The sequence below is a fragment of the Chroicocephalus ridibundus genome, chromosome 10, assembly GCF_963924245.1.
Source record: "Chroicocephalus ridibundus chromosome 10, bChrRid1.1, whole genome shotgun sequence".
Classification (NCBI taxonomy): Eukaryota; Metazoa; Chordata; class Aves; order Charadriiformes; family Laridae; genus Chroicocephalus; species Chroicocephalus ridibundus.
Genome location: NC_086293.1, coordinates 6182681 through 6203586, shown reverse-complemented (window position 1 = coordinate 6203586; position 20906 = coordinate 6182681). Strand labels below are relative to the sequence as shown.

At 42.9% G+C, this 20906-nt stretch overlaps 1 protein-coding gene across 4 annotated transcripts in view; it reads left to right on the top strand.

Moving 5' to 3' along the window:
- Positions 1-20906, top strand: part of MAPKAPK3 (MAPK activated protein kinase 3) — a 134701-nt gene that overhangs the window by 78534 nt on the left and 35261 nt on the right. For 2 of the 4 annotated variants that reach the window (XM_063348090.1, XM_063348089.1), the window contains exon 3: positions 8236-8586. In XM_063348090.1, coding sequence (XP_063204160.1) covers positions 8362-8586 — 225 coding nt within the window. In that variant the 5' untranslated portion in view covers positions 8236-8361. Of the gene's footprint in view, positions 1-7185; positions 7303-8235; positions 8587-20906 lie in introns of those variants that run through there. The other 2 variants (XM_063348091.1, XM_063348093.1) reach the window with 2 other exon arrangements.

Genomic DNA, 20906 nt, shown 5'->3' with positions numbered 1-20906 from the left:
ACCCCAGTTTGCTTCTGAAGACGGACTTCAGCCGACACTTCATCTGAATACATTAAATCCCCAGCAGGGGCGAGGGGAGAGCAGGGGAGAGTGGAATTTCAATCCTCACCCTTTCTGTGCACAGCAAGTGCTAGAGTCAGAAGGTATCGAAGGCTGTACCTTCGCCCTTCAGTTCTGGCACAGGGCTGCAGGGGGATGCCTGCAGGGATGCCTGCAGGCATGTGCTCCTTCCGATCTAAATTTGGCATTATTTAATGTTGGTGTTGCTGCAGCATGATGGATTTGAACAGAGCTGGACTAGAGGGTAGGAAGTGGCTGTTGTTTGCTGCAACCTGTAGTTAACCTGCACATTCAGAAGGTGTTTCATCTTCAGCCTTGGAGAGGACACTGAGATGATAGCTGTAGCGTGCCATGAGGCAGGAGTGCTGTGGCCCAGCACAGACACTGAGCAGCTGTCTTTACATGTTTTTTTTTACTTAGAATTGGGCTCCATCTAGTGATCTTCTTCTGGAAAAGTCTTTGTGTGCAGGCTGCGTGCTGTCTGAGTAGCCATTTGTATCTCGGGAGCAGGAAATCTATGCTAAGAACTCTACAGTGGAAACATCACGTGCAGAAACGGGTCGCAGTTGGCAGCTCTGAACTTCTGCTCTGTGGAAGCAGCGTAGGTGTCCACACCACTGCAGAGACCGTGTTATTCAGTATGCATCACATGCTGAGGCACTGGGTTTCTACCAGCACTCACTCGATCCGTGACTCTCTTTTCATGAGTCTTACAGGACCCTGAAAGATAATCATTAAATGGAAGTAGCTAATGAGTATGAGAATTAATGAAAGGAGTTTCATCTTCATTGGAAACATTTGTAGAGGTGGTCCACATCAAAAAAATGTTCAGGCTACTGCCTGGGTTATTTTATGTACAAAATTAGTGATTGGTTTTAAGTCAGGAGCATTCAGCAGTACTTCATCACTCTACCTGAACATTTTGCCTCTCGCTGGCATTCCTCATGCCCATGGTAATGCCCTGAGTAGGAAACACAACAGTGTGCCCAATTTGCCAGAGCCCCAGGCCTAGTGCAGTCAGTTACCTGTGCACAGCCAATATAAATTGATGTTGTTCCAACAAATTAGTTGTTTAAACCCAGTTTATACCGATATAAATGGCTCTCCAGGGTTCAGTGTTGCAGAGGAATTTACAAGAAATACTGTTGAGCGATATCATTCAGTAACAGGCTTTAGTTATCAAAGGTATCAAAGAACGCTCACGGTAAAGTCAGGGAGGTAAGAAAATCCAGAAATCGTGAGCCAGTTAGTCCCTTAGGAAAGTTCACCAACACAACAGCACCATCTACTGATAAATGGGTGTTTGAGAAGACAGGCGGCCAGAGCCCCCTTCCCATTGAGGGTAAGTTACGCCACTTCAGCTGTACAGTTGGACATTTCCATAATCGCGTAGAGTTGGTGTAAATGTAAAGTGACGTCCAAAATCATAACTCTTGAGAGAGGTCTGTGTGTCTGGAGGTTACATGTACCTTCGCTATAATCTGGTACCTGAAAGACAGGCCCTCTGGCTGCTGTGTGGCCATAAGGCCATCTCTGACCCTTGCCCTGGGTTGTAATGTAAGGAATAACATATGACCGAACACACATTAACAATAATAAGCATCTATGCCTTGTTTAGATGGGCCATCTTGTTATTTCAGTAGGGCACACCAATGTCTGTAATCAACAACACAAGAGGGTGATGAACTTACCGTTGTGGTTTTGATTTCCCAACCTGGTGTACAGCAATGGAGTCTCCAGGGTGTGGGTGGGCTGTGCCGTGGATGCAGGGACATCTGACCTGGCTCCAGGCAGAAGTAAGATGTGCAGGACGGCAACAAGCTTCATTTTGGGCCCCAAAAAACCTTGGTGTTCCTGTAAGGAACTCAAGATATTCATTGTCCCTGAGCTTGCTGGCATGTGGTGACCTACAAGATGATTGCAGTGTGGCATCTGCGAGCAACTTTTCTGTTTGTATCAAATGCTGTGTTTCCACAAAGGTTGTATTCCTGAGTGGCCTGGAATGGAAGGCCACCCCAGGACCGTCAGACTATGTTGCCATACCCATTAGTTGCAGGATCTCTTTCAATGAAAGAGAGAGATTTATTTCTTGTGCTCCCCTGCAGCATAAAATGAAGCACCATCTTCTGAAGACAGATTGGAAGATTTGTGATGCTTTTGATTTATGACGCTTCTGTGAAAAAACCTGTCTTTTTTTCTCTCTGCTGGAATGGAAATGTCTAACCGGTATCTCTCTAACTCCCTCTGTCAATGAGCAGTGTCCCAGAGCCCCTTCTGCTCTAAGATCCCCAGACAGCAACCCTTAGTGGAGGAGCAGGGATGGAGCCTCCCCAAACCTTCTCGATGAGCAAGACACGGTTTCTGTAATAAGGTGTCTGAGTTCGGGATTATAAAAGCAACTGTCCTACCCATTTCTCTATTTCTGTAGAAAAATACCTGCTGAGTATGTGCTAACAGGGAGGAGGTAAACTTGAGGAACTAAGTCAGGTAATAGGACACAGTCTCCAGGTTGTGAGACTGGTGCTCTTGAGACTTCCCTTTCCTTCGCTAGCGTCTGGTTCGTAGATAGAGTTTGTAATTCCTCCTAGAAACCGTGTTATAATCCCAGGTCAGGGCAGAGGCTGTTGAGAATAAAAGAGAAGTTGTTCTAGTTTGGTGATCACAAAGCATCAGGTAAACATGACTGCCTATGAAAGAGCTCTATAAACCTGTTTTTACCTCAGCAATGAAGAGAAAAGAGCTAGGCTGTTTGCTGATGAGCTAGGAAAGTTGTATGGGTAATAGAAACAATTTCAGTTTCTGGCTTGCTGTTGGGCTTTTTTTTTCTTCTTTTTTCTTTTTACCCTTTTTTTTTCCTTTTTGATAAGCCTGAGACAGACACCTCCAGAGCAGAACTGAAAGACAGACGAAAAACCACGTATATAGTCTCTGTTTCAGACCACTGCACACATGACAGACTAAACTAAAGATCCTACATGAGGCTTCTTTTTTTCTCCTTCATATCACACTATTGTTCTGTAGAGCTGCCCTTTCTTTTAATATCACAGACGCAGTTTCTGAAGCACTTCCTGAGAGATTTAATAAGGTTGTCGCAACCGCCCAATCAGACAAAGCTGTGTCCTCACTTCAACCTGACAATACAGAGGATTTTCTCTTTGGTGACATCTATATAATGCATCCCAGAGAGTGGATTTCTCATAACACCAGAAAAAAAAAATATATATAGCTGTTACTCGGAGGAAGTAATCTTTCAGAAAAACAAGTCACTATATTTTCAGCTGATGGTGATATTTTCTTTATTGTAGCTGATATTGATTTCCACAAGACATTGCCATCAAAGAACTAACCTCTGTGCAAATCACTTTTGTCTGTAAATAAACTCAGGTAATGGTAGCATTCAGGTAAGTATCACTCCTCCAAAATATGCCATCCCTCAGAGAACGTTTGATGACATCAGCTTTCCTAGCTCTCCAGATGAGAGCAAACTCAGATATTTCATTTCATTTTTGTTAAGAAAAGAGATATTTGAAAGTCTGAAATGTCTTTGATCCCAGATATTACTGTTAGTGAATTGCAACAGCGTGGCAGAAAGGCAGTGAAAATACCCAGTGGGACAGCCAAAGTTAACCTTCTGTACTTAAGCAGTAGTGCTCGCTGCTCACGGGTATCTGTGATATCCAAGACATGATAAAGTCAGGAACAGCATGTCCAAACTGCGTGCTGGCTAAAATATGAAGCTTCACAGGGTAAACACACTAGCTTAGAGAAACGGGGCTGCTGCCACAAAGGTTATTGCAAGATTAGGGCCTTATTGTTTGCTTATTTTCTCCTATAAACTACTCTTCTAGTTTGGGGTAAGGCAGGCATAGCTGAGCTACTAAATTCTCTCTTGAAACAAGTTGTTTTGTGTTGTTGCTGTTGGGGATTTTTGGTAAAAACAGGATTAATATTTAATTTACAGTTTTAGGGATTTTTGTGAGGATGAAAGAACTTTTGCCATAGTGGGCTCTTATCCTGTAATACTACTGTGGTTTTTTTAAACTTCAAAAAGCAAACATCAATAAATAAATAAAAATGTCTTTTTCAATGAAAAATGTCCCCCGGCACAATGAGCTGCAGTGGGCCTGTCAGCATGTCCTCCAACAGTATATCCAAAGGATGCCAGCACGGCTCCACCTGCCACGAGCACAGAGAGAAGCCCTAGGATCTGCGGGGCAAGTTTTTGATCATATGAGATGTAATTCCCAGGATGATCTAAAACTGGCATTTGAAAGCAGACATTGTGAGAAGTGCTCCCAGAGCCAGACAGGGGGACAACTACAGCCAACATGATGGCACTGCACTTGCGTGCCTTCAGGGTGCCAGAGGCGTTGGGGCTGAGTGGTCGACCCAGTTGTTAACTCCAGGATGCGTGTGCCTGGACCCATCGTGCTCGTCCCTCCCCCAGAGCTTCTCAGAGAAATTATAAAACCTTAAGCAGCTTAAGAGAAGGATATTGCACAAGTGAACATTCTCAGCTCTGTACAAACTGCATGTGGATTGTAAAGGCTGGAATTTACCAGTGCAGGTACTTCAGAGTGGGTACCCAACACGGGTTTGCAGGTACAGTCACCTAAGACACCACACCAGGTCACCGGAGCAGAGTCGCTTCACTAGTGCAGCACCCAAACCAGACTGCTCTGGGGCTGCCCAGCGTGGTCAGAATAACACTGAATGGAAAGCATCAGCTAAGCAAAATCAGGAGAGATGTCTGATGGAAAACACGTAGAATTTTAGTATAAGAGCATGGGATACTTTTGCCTGTTACAGTATCAGATTGCCACCTTGTTACTTGTGAAAATACTCTGTTACAAAGACTTTTAGATATTGAGATAGACTGTCTTTGTCACTGGTTTTAAAGATTTTCTGCACATGGTATTTGTGTTTTGCCTGGGGATACGCTTTGTGCTTGGACAGCCTATCTAAGACAAAAAATGAACGCAAAGAGCAAGGGAATGTATTTGCTTTTTATTCCTCAGCTGTGGTCATCCTTGTGTGCAGTGAGGCTATTTGATACTTGGGTTGGCGCTGGAAAGGCTCTTTTGCAGTTTATGGTGGGTGAAATTAGCAGAGGGTTGGTGTAAGGCCTTATTAACCATGATTCACACTGGATTTTTAAGGTTGTTGCCCTGTTTAAACTTATTACTGGTTGCTGGTAAAACAGTGAACCTTGCTAAGAGCATATATAGACAATACTGAGTAGTGAACCCAAACAAGCGTAGCTTTCAGTAAGATACCATTTCAAGCAGTGAACTTGAAAAATGTGTTTTGTATCCTACCAGTTGAACTCTCAGTGGGAGACCGTTCATAACTGACATGTGAACCAACTAACTTCAAACAGAAGAATCCTGCCTTATTCCCTCGTCTTTCCTCCTTTCCTTCCACGCAAAGCTTATTTTGTAGAAGCTCATTCTTGTAATAGTTAGAAAGAGTCATAATTTCTTAATGAAATTCCTTGCTTCTGACACACTCTGTAAAAAATAGCAACCCCTTAAGTAGACATCTGTTTGGAATTTTTGCAGTGTTTAATATTTCCCAGAATAGGGCCCTAAATTGCCTTCTGCTAGCTGTAATGTGCTCACCACTGTACCAACTGCTTGCTTTGGTCAGCCATAGACTTTTGTGTAAGAGTTACACGGAAAGATCAGAAGTGGGGCAGGGAATGGGAGCTACAAATTGGTATGAACGAGTATATTTCTCAAATTATAAAATATAGAAAAGAGCTGAGAGATTGAGAAGTTTTATGAAGGCTCTGGCCCCTGGTGACTGTGAGCTGGGAAGAGGACTATAGTTATCTGTTGCAAAGAGAAGGAAGTTACCATCTAGGACAAATAAAACAGCAAATACAGGCAGAAGCTGTGGGAAGGGAAACAAGAGCAAGCTGCTGACTACAGGACAGTGTTATCGAAGGTTTGCAACCTGGGAGCTTACAGCTATGTATACGTTTCTCTGAGATTGCCACAGTGGGAGGTGGTGCAAAGCCTAAGAAGGCTGGAAGCCAAACCTGAGAAGGAAAGGTTGGAAATAGCTGTGTTCCTCTGGGATTTGATTAGCCCAGAATAGGTGGACTGAATCAGGGGACCAGGCCCTTCAGTAGCTGAGCTGCTGAAAGCCTGGAAGGGAAACCTGAGGCAGAATAGCTGTAGCGTCACGTCACATGGCAATATACTGCAGATCTGCATCCAGCTAAGTTGAACTACTTTTTATCCCTTGGAGAAAGGACTCATTAGCCCTTTTAATTATTTTCCTAACCGCTAGAACTCCAGATGCCATTATGTTACGTAAAATGACAAATGTATTTTTAACTCGTAAAGCATGTGAACTTTAAGCTCTTTCCAGTGATACAAATACAGCTCCATTTCAATGCGTGACTCATCTTCACATGTAGGAAAAACTCAGCATTTCACATCCCTGTAACTACGCTCCGTGCCCCAGCGATGAGCGACAGTTGCTGTGGGAACCATCACTTTTAATATCCTGACTGTACACACAAAAGTGCAAAGCCATACCGACTGCTTATTTGGCAGAAAAGCTCGCCTTTAATACCAGCGCCGACTATTTTGGTGAACTGCGGTGCCTGAGGGTTCGTAGTCCGCCCAGCAGCGAATCTCAATGCTGTGCTCCACAGCAACGGCTTTACCGTTGAAAAGAGGTTTTAGAGTGGACATGTCGAGACTTTCCCGTTCCTAAAACGCCAAAACGAGCGGTGGGGGGACGGGGACAGCGGGGCCGGGCCTGGCCGGGCCTCCCCCGCTCGCCCCGCGGCCACCGCGCGGGCGCGCTGCGGCACAAACCCGGAGCTGCCGCGGCAGCTTCGTCCCCCATTACTCCCCCCCGGCCCAGCAGACCCGTTTACCCCCATAAACGAATAACCCTGAAAACACCGCCCTACGCAGGGGGTCTTCCCCACCGCCCGCTCGTCCTTCCCCGGGGAAGACGCAGCCGATGAGGCAGCCCCAGCCGGGGCCTCCCACTGCCCCCTCATCTCATGCGGGGCCCGGTCCGGCCCGACCCCGGGGGTTCCCCCGGGGTCGGGCCGATTCGGGCCCCGCCGGCGGCGGCTTCCCCTCAGCGCCGGGGGAGGGTGGGGGGAAGGCGGCGCGCACCTGCCCAGGGCGTCGGGGCGGGCTCAGGCAGTCCCCGCCTCCCGGGACTCCGCACCGGGAAGCCTCGGCTGGGGCCGCGCCGCGCCGCCACAGGCAGGTAACCGTCCTCCGGCGGTGGAGCCCACCGCCAGCCACCCCGGTGGTCCGTCCCGTCCCCCTCCCCACCCCCGCCTCCTTCTCCTCGCCGTGAAGCCTCGCTTCACCTCGCCTCACCTCAGGGTTTTCCCGCCTCGGGGCTTTCCCGCCCTCCGCCTGGCGGCGTGGGGGGTTGAGGGAGGTGCCCCGCCGGCCCTCGCTGAGCGAGCCGCTCCCGGTGCTCCCGCCCAGGGTCTGAGGGGGGCTTCGCCTGCTGGTGGCTCGGGCATGTTAACGGGGCTCGGAGACCCTGGCGCCGGTGCCCCCCGCGGGGCTGCGCTCCTGAGAGACCAGAGGCCCTCCTTGGCTTTGGGTGCCACGCCGTGGCATCTCTGCGCACATGAGTTTTTGGGTGGTTTGATGGTGCCCTGAGTAATGCCGCACCGTGTGGACTGGGGCAATTTGGTAAGAGCTGGCCCAGCGTCAGGTCCGATGCCTGCCCAGGCAATGCCCCTCTGGGATTTAATCCAAGTATTCCTCGTTCTCTTGCGTGATTTGGAGCGTCGGGATGAGGCAGGGGACCATTGCTGAGACTCCTACACAAAACATTGAGGCAATAAGTTGTTGATGCAGGTTTATAAGCTCCTTGAAGCAGAGGCCATCTCTGTTTTGTTGTACAGAGCTTAGCCGAGTAAGGCTTTAGTCCAAGACTCAGTGCAGGCCCTTGTTGCAGTAAAAGCAGTAATTTATAACTGTGGGCTGATAGCTGTGTATATTGGAACTGGGATGGCTGGTCTGTAAAGCTAAACAAAGTTGTGCTTTCCTGAGGTGGACCTCCACTTTTGTTCTCTCTAGCGCCTGGTCATCTTACTAAGAAAGGATGAGAGGAAAGGGGTTAGGTGGGAGAAAGGTTAGTTCACATCAGTTACTAATACTCGTTTATATTTTTACTCAGGACTAAATGGCGAGCAAATGGACTGTTTGAAGCACTGGGTTTGATCACCTGAGAGGAGGGACTCTGCTGAGGATACCCCACAGGGAATCTGTTGGGTATCTCTGTCATCTCAGATTCTTCCCTGATATGGAACAAAGTGAAGGTGAACAGGAATCACAGCCAGAGAGTCACGTGGATAGCAAGAGCAGCGTGAAATCCTTGCCTGGGGGAGAAGCCCATGTCAAACTAGAGATAAAAAAACATGCAGTTACGGATGACTACAAACTCTCCAAACGGGTGCTAGGGTTAGGAATCAATGGCAAAGTACTGGAGTGTTTCAACAAGCAGACAGGCCAGAAATGTGCTTTGAAGGTATGTAGGCTTTTTCTGTTTTTCCTTATTTATGATTTGGAGGCCAGAGTTCACTTCCAAAGCCTTGTAAAAGCTACTTGTTCTGTTGCTTACATTTCACATTATTACATTTTTGTTGCTTACATTTGAAGAGTGCTGTATGAAGAACTTGAATACGTGGAGATGTTTGCTATTACTTACAACATCGTAGTCCAAACTTGAGTCTTTTCCAGAATATTCTGCATGAGTTTCCAGAAGAATGTTATCAGCTGTGAAATTCTCGTGTTGATATTTAAAAGACAAAAAAGCGGGGGAGAGGACAGTGTCTTAGTGTGTTCTGTGAGAAAGCTTGCTAGATTTTGAATGAACATATTATGCAATACTCGGGAAGGAAACTATTTTGGGTTTTGTGCAATGAAATAGACCTAAACTGGGAAGTATTTAAGTATTCATTGGTCTTCAGGCTTTCCTCCCTTTGAAGACTTTTCTTACAGGGTGTTTCTAGTTGTTTACTCACTTATTCTCCTCTTTATTTTTGCAATTCATTTACAGAGGGGTATTACCTGGGAAAGCACTGATTACACCAGTATTGGCAAGTAAGTTTAGTAGATATTTATGGTGATAAGTACCACTTAAATAAATGGAGCAATAACCATTCATTAGAGAACATAAAGCTTACCTACCTTTTTGCGCTGCAGCTTTTAAACTTGAAGACTTCCCTGATGCTTTTAAACCACACTGTTAGAAAAGAAGGAGCTCAAATGAGAACCAGGATGGTTCTGTATGATAAGACTGAAAACCAGCTGCATTAACTATCATGACAATGACTTAAGAATGTTACTGAGTCCTTGCTGGTGTTAATCTGATCAGTTGGGATGTCTAGAAGGCTTTCAGGTACCCTTTCTTTCCTTAAACCTCACACTCCATGTTTGCTGACAGCAGGACAAATCTGCTAGCTGTCAGCTGGAAGGTCTGCCAAGGTCTGGACATGGTCTTACCAAGCTACAACTGCTATCCCCAGCAATATGCCTTTGCACTTTGATAGAACACACTGGAAATATCTGGTAGCTTTGTGTGTTGGAAAGATTTTTAATAGAAGAGCTAGAAAAGCTTATAATACAGTAACATGCTGATTAATTCACATGTTTCCAACACACTCGTTTTCTTTATCATACTGGTTTTTGTATTAGCTTCACTTAGCTGACTCACAGAAGTATGTCCTGGGGAAACTGGAGGTTTTGGCAAACAGACTGGAAGTACTGGGGTTTTGCTCTTGCATAGGGGAGTGTCAGGTTTTTACAACTCTGAAGTGATCCATTAATCAGATCCATCTGAAGTGGTATCAACATTAATTTCTATACTTAGCACACTGTGATGAAGGATAATAGTTAATACTGAAGCTGTTCTGATGTTTCTGAAGAGTTCAGCGGCTTTGTTGCTGATCGTATACCATTCATACTTCAAAGGTTTTGCAGTCATAAGGACTGGAAGCATTTTAAAATAGAAGTTGCCATTCTAGAGCACAATCCAGTGGCAACAAGCGTGTTCCACAGCAAATTCTGTAGCTCTGGAATCAAATAGGAAATACATTCCTATGGATACTAGCATCTCTACAATATTTTCTTAATTCAGCGCTCAGAGTTGGGGAAGGGAAGAAGAGGGGTAAAGTTGCTGTGCTCTGACAGAATGTCCTCTGCCTAATGGGGAGGAGGAACCTACAGTAGATCCTCTAATACCAGTTTCTGTTTAGCACTGATTGAGTTGGCTGATTTTTTCAGAACTTTTAAAATATATTAAGGACCAAACCACCACCACCTCCTTCCCAAACTGGAGTTTTGTCAGTAATGGCTAATATATCACTGAAATCACATTATATATGTGTTTGTCATCCTCCCCCAGCTGTGGAATGTGTGCACTTTTCTTCTGAAAGGGACAGAAATATTAAGATGTTTCTCTTGGGAGTTCAAATGGCAGATAATACTTTGCTGCTTGCGTGTATGTATTTCTCATCATTATGAGTTTAAGTGCTGAATAGAAAGTTAAATATGCAATTAAGTAAAACTGCCGGCAGCCCAGAGAGAATCCGCTATTCTCTCCGAAGATGGTCTAATGAGAAGATTACCCAACAAGGAAGGATAAAAACTGTGCTTGGTTAATTGGCAAGAATAGAAAGATCTTTTCCTAGCCCTGAAGATATTTGCAAGGATGAAAATACTCAGAGGAAGTTTTGCCATTGTTTCTCGTGAAACCTGAACTGGGCCACGCAAGTCCCAGACCTGCTCCAGTTGAGATTTCAGAGCAAATCATCCAGTCAAATAGTTATGGAAAAGGGACAAGAAACTTGGGGGGAAAAAAATGTTCAGAAACAGCTTCAGTGCAGAATTCTCTATGTAGGGACAATAGGGCTTTGGCATTTCTGCCTTGCCGCTGCTCATACTCCCTAGGTGTGATGGCAGGGTTATCATTCACTTACAGGAATAGAAAGTGGAAGCTGATGAAGCTGTCACAGAAAAAACCCAAAACTGGTCTGACAGGTAAAGAGAAATGTAAAGATTGAATTGCAAGTTGAACAGGAAAAAAGGGATGATGGCTGGATTTTTTTTTTTTTTTTTACCTGGAGGTTGCTTGTGCAGTATCCATTGGGATCTACGTATATTTGTGAACGAATACTTCAGGTGTGAGTGTGCTCACTGTAACCTACTCCTGGGAAAGGAAAAACATCACTCCTACTGCTGAAGATAAAGTGTAATAGTCTGTTCCCCTTCACACCAAACTTGCCCATTAAAGCAGCTTCTGACTTGGCAGATGGCATTGCTTTCTGCCTGCAGGTTTTCTTTTATATGGGAACAAAGCCAGCACAGCCAGGATCTGGATAGAAATTACTCAATGGAAGGAATTTTAACTGAGGTACTCAAAAGGAAAGGCCTTGAACAGGCAGAAATGTTCATCCCCAGAGCCATGTGTCAGTCAAGCACTACATAGTGTAGTTGGGAGGTCCCTGTTGTCTTCTTTAGTCTGTGTCCGAAGTTGGAACTAGTTAGAATTTCACTAATCATTTTAGAGTGGGTAAACACAAGCCGTCCTCTCGGAGATACTGCAGGGCTTTGGTTATTTTCTGAAAGTATTATGTGGCTTAGTTTACTCTGCTCGGCATTGTGATTTGCTACACGCTTTTACAATGTGCTGTCAGCTCTGTTTCTGTTAGATTGAAATGCCACACGCATTGCTGTCCTGCTCCAGAAAATCTAATCTGGTTACTCACTTAGACGTATAATGACATTTTGGCTGAACAGCACTGTTTCCAAATAGTGACAATGCGGGTATTTAGAAAAGTAGAAGCATAAACAAAACTGCTGTGCAGGACTGTGGCCTTCTAGAAGGCAACTGTGTTTTGGTCTCCCTCTCCCTTGCAAATAGAAAACCTTCTCAGATCTTGTTCCATAGTTGATCCAGAAATAGCAGTCAAGTGAAGTCTAGTCACTCTTCTATTTTTATCTCTTCTTTGCCAGCCTGCCCCCTTCTGTTCACTTTACCTTTTGGGGCTAAAACTTAACCTCCACTCCTTTAACACTGTCATCGGCCTGAGTGTTCTCTACTGGTTTTCACACTCCTCCCTGGTTTTAGGGAGAGGAGGAGACCAAAATAGCTGACTACCTCTGAGGATAAACGTGAACTCCTGGGACTTGCCTCCCATTAAAAAAACCTCAACATACGGTCCCTTGTTCTTTCTTTCTTTTCCCCTCACTACATTGTCCTTTTATTTTGCCACAAATTCCTGCTAAGTGGTGTCAAAGTAATATTTCAGTGCATTTGATGACCTACTTTATTTTTGTGAGAGACAGTAGAAAGGCTTCAAGCAGAGTTGGGATCAAGAAAAGAGAGCTGCTGGGGTATTGGGACTTCGGTGGATGTTTCAGATGTAAAAACAGTGTTATGTGTCGCCCACATACTATTCACCTTCCGTAAACAGATATTGCTTCTTTCCAGGAGAAGAAAAGGAAGGACAGTTCAGGCATAGCAGCAAAACAAAGACCCTTGGAACTTCAGGAAAACAAAGTACCTCAAATCAGGACATTTGGTTATAAGTGCATTGGTACTTTTGATAGGAAAACTCTCCTGAATAACAGTATTGCAGTTGTAAAGTGCTTCTCCCCTAAGAGAAGCATATGCACTGTATATTGCAGCTGCCTTACAGTTGTCTGAGATTTCTAGGTTAAGGCACGGTGTATATGAATGGACCTTCTAGTTCGTAAGTCTTATCCTCTGGAATAAACAGTGAGTTAAGCCATGACCTGCCTCATGGAAAATGTCCTGTGCTGCTAAGTGCCAATAATACAGTGTACGTGACTTGCTGATTTGAAGACAAATGGGTGAAGCCCAAATGTAAATAAAGCAAAAAGCAAACACAAAAATGAACAGGCTCCCTTCCTTTTAGATTTAAGGAATTTTGGTGAATGATATAAATGATAATCATAGAGTAGGAGGGTCTACTGTTATCTGTGAGAGTATTAACATAACTTTGTGCTCAGAAGAAAGGAAAGCGGGTAATGGAGAAAGAAATTCTGTAAAGAAAAATAATTCCCGAAATGGTTCTTGGAAACCACGCATAGGACTACATAGAGAATGTTCTGCTTTCTAAAGTAGAGTTACTGTGGAGAAAGATCTGCGTCACCTTAATTTCATTTAGTCTTGAGCTACGTTTCTGCCTCTTACTCAATTTTAATGTTTCTGATTATGTTAAGTAATACTACATCACGTAAGCTAATTGCTGGATAGTCTGTTTTCAGTTAGTATACCCTGAAGTCAGGTCGTGATTGCTCACAAATGGGAGACTGTACAGTCCAAAGTATTTGTTTTGCAATGTATCTAAATAGCTGGTACTTGTAAAATACCCTATTTATTGCCTGAAATAAGATGATGATCAAGGAAAAGAATGCAGCAGTAGAGAATGCAATGCCTCCAGTGAAAGTCAAGGTTATTTTAGGCTGATGACTGATGGTAGAATAGGAAATGTTAACAAGCTTCTTAGATGCTACAGATTGCATTTTTAGAAGAGAAGAAAATTATGCCAGATTAGGAATGAAACACTTCAACGTTTTTAGAATAAGGAAGAATAATGTTGTACTAAGCTAGAACTGTGGTGGCAATTCAGGGTAACCAAGTGTAATTGTTGGTTAGGTTTTGTGCAGGATGAAGGAGCTCTTGCTTTACTGGAGTGATTGTATGTTTCAGGAGGAAATTAGCACTTTATAGTGAAGTATTCTGTAGTTCCCTCTTACCTACCATGTTTACTGCAGCCTATTTATACTGGTTTATCTCATGCTACAGTAAATTGAGTGTCGGTAACACAGCTGAGTATGAGTAATAAACTCCAGGAGCTCTGTGTTGTAGATCAAAGCCAGATACAGTGTAGAATGAGTATGAGTTCAGAAAAGTTCTAGTTAAGCGGCAGCCCCCAGTGTATGGAGGATTACCTAAAATATGGATAGCATGAAACTGGTCCTTGAATTTTATCCTTCAGTGCAAATCTTGGTAAGTATTACGTAAATGTGCATAAAATACCTAAAATAACATTCAGTCGATTAAAAAGTGGGTCGTTTCTACTGCTACAAGAATTGTTTTTAAACTAGTGAGTCATTCAAGACCTGAGTCTTTCAGCACTTTGTACGTATTTGGGCCAGAATGGCACCTTCCAGGGTGTGCGTTTGACTAGTTAATTTAAAAAAGGTGGACTTTATCAATTTACTTTGAAGACCTGACGTTCTTGACTGGTCTTCTCCTTACTTGAAATACAGCAAATAAAAAAAAAAAGGGGGGGGGGAGGTGGGTGGTCCAAAATAATAAAACCACATGTAGTAAATTCTTACTAGGTTCAATGACAGTTCATTAAGCCTATAAAGTACAAACAGAAAGGCAAATACTATAAACCATTAAGTCAAAACAAAACTATGTTGATGCAACTTTGCACCTTCTGTGTTCTACTCCAGTCTGCTAGCAAGCTGGTACAAGTTATACCCTGACTTGTGTAGCAGCAAAGCTTGGGAAGATCAAGGTGCGTTCCCCTGTCTTCGCCCAGTTCAAAGATCTGAGAAAGTATTATAGATACGTGTCTTATTTCAACTGCCAGGAAGGTGCTTAAAGGGAGAGTGCATGTGTATATCTGTCAGACATGACTTATCACTTGACATCCTCTTTGGACTAGAAGACCCTTCTCTTTGCCTCTTGCTCCTCCCTTCAGAGTCTAAATCCTCCTATTCCATTTAACTAAAATAAAACCTCACTGATTCATGCTAGCTGGGAGTCTCATTACGGATAACTGGATTTTGCAAATCAGCTTTAGTGCAAGGGAACAATAATCATGAATTTTAAAGTTCATTTACAAGACAAGTGTACTTCAGCCTCATTTACTTGTGGTAATACCATCTAGAGAGATGCCCAGACTGGAAAAACCTGATAACATCTGTTATAATTTGGGAAGAATCAAAGCCACACCCGAACGTCATGGCTCACACGCATCTTTTTTTTCCTTAGTATATTTTTGTCTGCTGTCTGTGGTAGCACCCTGTGTAAGAGCAGCCTGGTCTGAGAATAAATGGCTTCTTATGATAGCTTACTGCCAGTTAAGTCTCAACAGAAAAAAGAGATTATCTTCATGCTCTGATAAATTCGTGGGAAGCATAGAGAAGGGCTGTCATTGGGAGCAAGAGCTAATGTAAATTTGAGAAAGTTAATAGATGAATCTCTTGCATATAAAGACTGTTCTCTGTTAAACTCTTAGCTGTATACAGTGATTATTTTTTTCTAAAGAAAAAAAGATACAATCATTGACTTATTTACATAATCATATGCGACATTTTGCATCCCTAAATGTTTTTGCAGTTACTATTTGCTTAACTCTGAAGAAGTTCCTATTTCTTGTATGATGTGCATATGTTTCCTTGTTATGGAATTTTTCCATGTTAAATATGTCTTTAGAATGCCAGACTTTAGGATTGCGTGTAATATTTGAATAGCAATGGTATGGCTGTCTGCATAGCTGTCCTCATTTCTTTGGTAACAGTGGAGTTGTTTGGACTGTTTGTGTTGTGGCTCTTATTCTGCAAGAAGATGTGGCGACATTCACGAAAAAGAAGGTGGCAGAGATGTGGCCAGTGTTGGAGGTAGAGAGTAGATGACCTGTTTACTTAATTGGAAAACTGTGAGAACTTCTTGCCATCATCACCAGTGAAAGCTGGAGGTGCAGCCTGTCTGGATTAGAGTGTATAAACTGTGTGGATTGTGGTATTTTACACAGACTTCCTAAGTACTTAAGATGATTCAAAGCTCCGTAAATGAGATTAAGCTATAATGCTCCAGCATTTTAATACCTCAGGAGTGAAGGGGGAGAGAATTCTTGCTCAGCATGTAAATCACGTGTGGCCTCCTGCTTCCTGAATCTTTGTAATATATGGTATTTTGCGCTGATTTAAGACAAAAAGCAAATACTATGTTTAGGTAAAATTAATTTTTCCTCTAGAGAAGTTTGCTTGCTGAACTTATTTAAAAAAAACTAAAACAAGCCACCCTGAATATGCCATCTTTACTAGTAATTTCAGATGTTCTGGCTGAGGAGGCAATCATTAAAGTTGCACTGTTCACAGATCTTAAGTCTTGCCTGTTCAGACTCTGGCTCTTCTCCATGGGCTTTTTCCCAGGAATTTTTTTTTTTTTTCTTGAATACTCTCTTAAGTATGCTGGCATTCCAAGTAACAGGCCCTAAGGCAGCCCCTGGGATCTGAGTCAGCTAGGGCTGAAGACAGATTTATTAAGCCCATTGTAAGGGGCAAGCTCAGAAAAAACTTTGGTTTTTTGGACAGCACTTCTGAAATATATAAACCGTTTGGAAATGGCAGGGCGTGGAGTGACTCATGCCCTTCATCCGCTGAACTTTCTTGTGTGGTGAAATTTTAGCTGGGTCGAGGAGTTTGCCTAGGTGTGAATCAGCTGTAAGCCTTATGAAAGTGTTTGAGTAGTGATTTGTAACTGCAGTAGGTTTCTGTTATACTGTGGGGTGTATTTGGTTTTTGTTTTTGTTTTCAAAGGAGAGCAGTTAAAAACTGCACAGGGAGCAGCCGTCTCGCACACCTGTGTTCTGCGTGGGACTCCTGTGTTGTTCTCAGCATCAAATCTACCATATATTTGAGGGATGAAGAGTCCTTAAAATCCCATTTGTAGTGCCACAAGGGCTGGCGTTTGGGACTGCCATAACTGCCAGCGTTCTCCTTGCCTGTAGCTCTAATGACGAGAAATACCATCCGTTACTTGCTTCATTTTTAACCAAAAATGTATTTATTTATTTTTCTTTTAAAGGATTAATTTCTCTCAGGGCCTTATTCCATTTTCCCACGTGTTGCTTTTAGTCAATGTGGCTTTGTCAAAAGCAGTCTGGTTTCCACAGTAACGGAGCTGTTAACACCAAAGATGTCAGCGCTCGAAGGTAGGGAGGGGAGGGGGCTGCGTTTTCTGGCTCAGCTGCCTCGCCACGGTAGAGGCCCTTGCTGCAGCCACGCCACAGTACAACGTCTCCATTGTCTTTGTGGAGAGTAAAAGCCTTTCATTTTGTTCTACTCTTCCCTTTCCAATCAATTTACAGTCAAAATTTGACACTTGGGAGGGTGATGGGGCTTGATGGTTCCTTGATGCTTAGAAGCTTCCTGTTCTTTCAAAGCCCTCTGTTCTGAAGGGCGCAGCTCTGTCGTCTGCTTTTTAAACCGAGTTTTTTCTGCAAACAAAATAGCACTTGCATACATGCAAAACCTGTAGCAGTGAGTTTGTGATAAAGGAGGGTAGAGCACTATTCTTTTTGAACTGTGTTTGATGTCTGCTTATGAATGAGAACATGAAAAATGATCAGTCCTTTTACCTTTCCCAGTAATGTGAAACCTGCTTCAACTAAACCTGCTTGAATGGGTTTTCTGAGCCACCCATCCCCTTAGGGTGGGAGCTAAGCCTCGCTCCTGTTGACCTTGGAAAATTGCATTGTTTAAAAGTATTTTCTAATACATAGTTAACCTGTGAAATTCATTGCCTCAGGAGCTGAGTGGTAGTGATGCTGTGAAGATCTTGAGAGGAAAAAGCCCTTCTCCAAGTATTGCAAATGTGAAGAAAAACCCTGTTGTTTCAATATACTGTACAAATTTGGCTGTGGTCTTCTAGATCCTGTTGTTACAACTGATAATTACAAAACTGTCAGGATAAGTAATGAAACTTTGAGCTTCAGAAGGCACCTTATTGCTTGTCTTGTGTTAAGTGTATTTATTGCTGCTGCAGGTGTAAAATGTCCTCCTGTCCAAGGAGAGGGAGGCAGAGCTGCAGTCTCAGCTTTGCAGAGGGCTGTGGCTCTGGGTAATGCCCATCACTTGCATAATAGTTTCATGTAAGGGTGTGTCTTCCTGGGCAAGTTGTTCTTGTCTAAACTAGGGTGTAAACATAAAGAGAAATAGATTTTTCACAATGGCTATTCATATTTAGATATTTCCCCCCTACACACCTTCTGAAGGGCAGGGCAGGAAAGCACTTTTACCAGACTTGGCCCATGGAAATGCAAACAGTATAATGTTGTTGAAACTTCCTTTGAGGCACTTGCTGCTGCTTTTTTTCACCTTTAATAGAAACTATGGTAAAAAGCAACTGCCGAAGATGGTTAAAACCAGAAGCTGGAACTTTAGAGAAATGGGAAGTTAATGCTTTAAACTAGCTCAAATATATGATGAAATCGTGTACCCAAATGCAAATACAATTTTAATTCAATTTTTGGATGCCTATTAATGACTTTTAAAGACTAAACTCTCTATCTGCAACTTAGAATAGTATCGCAACCAGCTTTTGATAGCTGGTTGTATTCTTACTGTTCCTGTCACTGGCTCTGCATTGGAATTTGTAGTACATGGGTCATTCCTACAAACAGGAGAATCTCTGGAAGGCTGTGTCTTGTCTGCTGGAATTGAGCGTTTTGCCAGGTTTATCAGATTTCGTTGGGTGGTTTTTCAGTAGATTTTCTTTTATGTTTGGAAACCTACAAAGTAGCATCTCACAGGATTTCCGGCACCAGAGTGCAGGGAAGCAGACTGACAGAGTGTTAGATGAGGAAAGGTCAATTAATTTAGAAACAGTCTCAGTTCTGGTGGTTTGGTATCAAGTGGAATTTTCCTCCAGTCTCTCAGCTCTGTAATAGCTTTTTCCTGTTGCTGAGATGCTGTGATTAAAGGCCTCTTGAAGGCAGAGGGGGCGTGAGAGTGACTTTTCGTTCCAGTTGCATTTCAGAAACCCTGATTGCCAGGCACGCCTCTATTTTGGCAGGTGAGTGTGACTGCCTTGACTTGGGCTGGGGCTATATGCCTGCTACTGTTGAAAAATGGGACATGACACTCAAGATCTACAAAAGCTAACCTCTTACTGCAGTAGGGAGGAGGAGAAGACAGCAATGCACATTATTGATAAGCGACATTATACAAGAGCAATTAATTCTGAGTCTTTCCCACCTCTCTGCTGTCTGAATCACTGTTGTGGAGGTGTGAGGGAGGGTGAATGACTGCAGCGTTGTGTGTTTGTGCACAAAAGCCAAGTCTCACAGGGGAAATACGGAGAAAGTTCTCACAAGTGTTGGTTCAATAAAACATCCAACACAGCATTAATATTTTTTTGTTAAATCAAAATACCCTAAGCTGGTTCTTGGTATCTGTGACACTCTTGATTTTTGGCAATATGAGCTAATAACTGTTTAATTAAAAAACTAAAGCAGGAGTTTGCCTGCATATTTCACAGGAGGGCAGTTTCGGAGAAGGAGAGTGGTTTGAGCTTGGAGTCTGCATAGAGTGAGTGTGAGAGAGGGCTGCATGGCAGTCTTCTAAGGATAGGATGGGAAAGCATCCGTGACACTGCTGAATGTGGAGTTTCACATGTCATCTTTCCCATCTATCCCAAACATCAAAGATCGCGAGGAGATGATGTTCTCTGTTTGTGTTTATGTAAACCTCTTAAACTCGGACATCTGAGCCATTCAGTGTGCTATGACTTTGTATTGTGTGCTTAACAACCGCTTTCTAACACAAGTCATCAGTGTTCCAGATATGATTTCTTCATCTCTGTTTCTTGAGGATGCTCTGACTCAGCAGACCAAAATGGTCATTTCTGTCTTTTAAAATTGATCTACTGACCTGCATTTGAGCAAGTTAAAATAGGGTTGACTTGGTAGGGGGAGGTATTGTTAATATCACTGCTAGTCACCAACTTCTCCTGTGCATAATACACCACCTACATCACCAAGGAACATCGCACTGTTTTATATTAAAAATGAATAACACTAATGTGTTCCATGTTCACTTGGTTTCATGCTGCGTAGGGGATTACCAGTAGACAACTGCATGTCATTACTCCCTACTGTATGTGCACAAGGGCATTAAATGCTCTTTGGTTGAGATTAGCGCTGTTAATATAGTATTAATATGAATCAAGGTTCTGTTTTATATTGCTTCTTATTACCCAAAGGTTCCTCACCACCTCTGAAGGATGGTATCTTTTAAAGCTCTCTAGTACATCAGGCTTTTTTCTAAAAGAGTTCACCAGAGTAGAGCTCCTTCAATTTCAACTACATAGCTTAAAACGACTCAGAGGAACGACTTCTAATGTGGTGACCCTACTGAGAAATCGGGCTGCATTGAGTTGTCTTAAGCTATCTGTTCAAGCCTTCAAATAATACTTAAACTTTAATTAAAAAATAAATTAACTTTAATCAAGATAATTTACACTTTCATACCATATTTAATTTAAATCTGCAGGTTATTAATCTAAATACCTTATACCTTTGGACTGTAGTCAACCTTTAGTTTCCTATGTGCAGTTTGTTGTGTGATTATACATAAATCTTGGCCAATGTTTTGCATTTCAGCTTGCATCTACATAGAGTGATTGGTGCCCCTGCAACAAAACTCGTAGGGATTTTCTTCTTTTCTCTTTGCTTTTTAAAAATAGGTTAATTAAATTTATAAAGCATTTTCCTAAACAAATAAATAGAATCCTATGCAGATTCTGAGCTGTGTGTTAGTGTGTATTGGTCACTAATTACTGCCACTGAGACATCAGGCCAATGATCTGTTTTCCGGTTCAGTATGACTGATTACCATTAATGGTTTGTAGCTGTCTGCTTTTTTGTAAGGAATATTTCTAGGGAGCCCAAAAATCAGTATTCCTGGGACTTCTGACATCTTCCTCCATGCAAACGCTTGTGGTTTTGTGCTTTCAGTCAGTTTATTCCACGCTTTTTAACGTTTTTCTTCTGTGTAATCAGGGCAGAAGTTGATTCC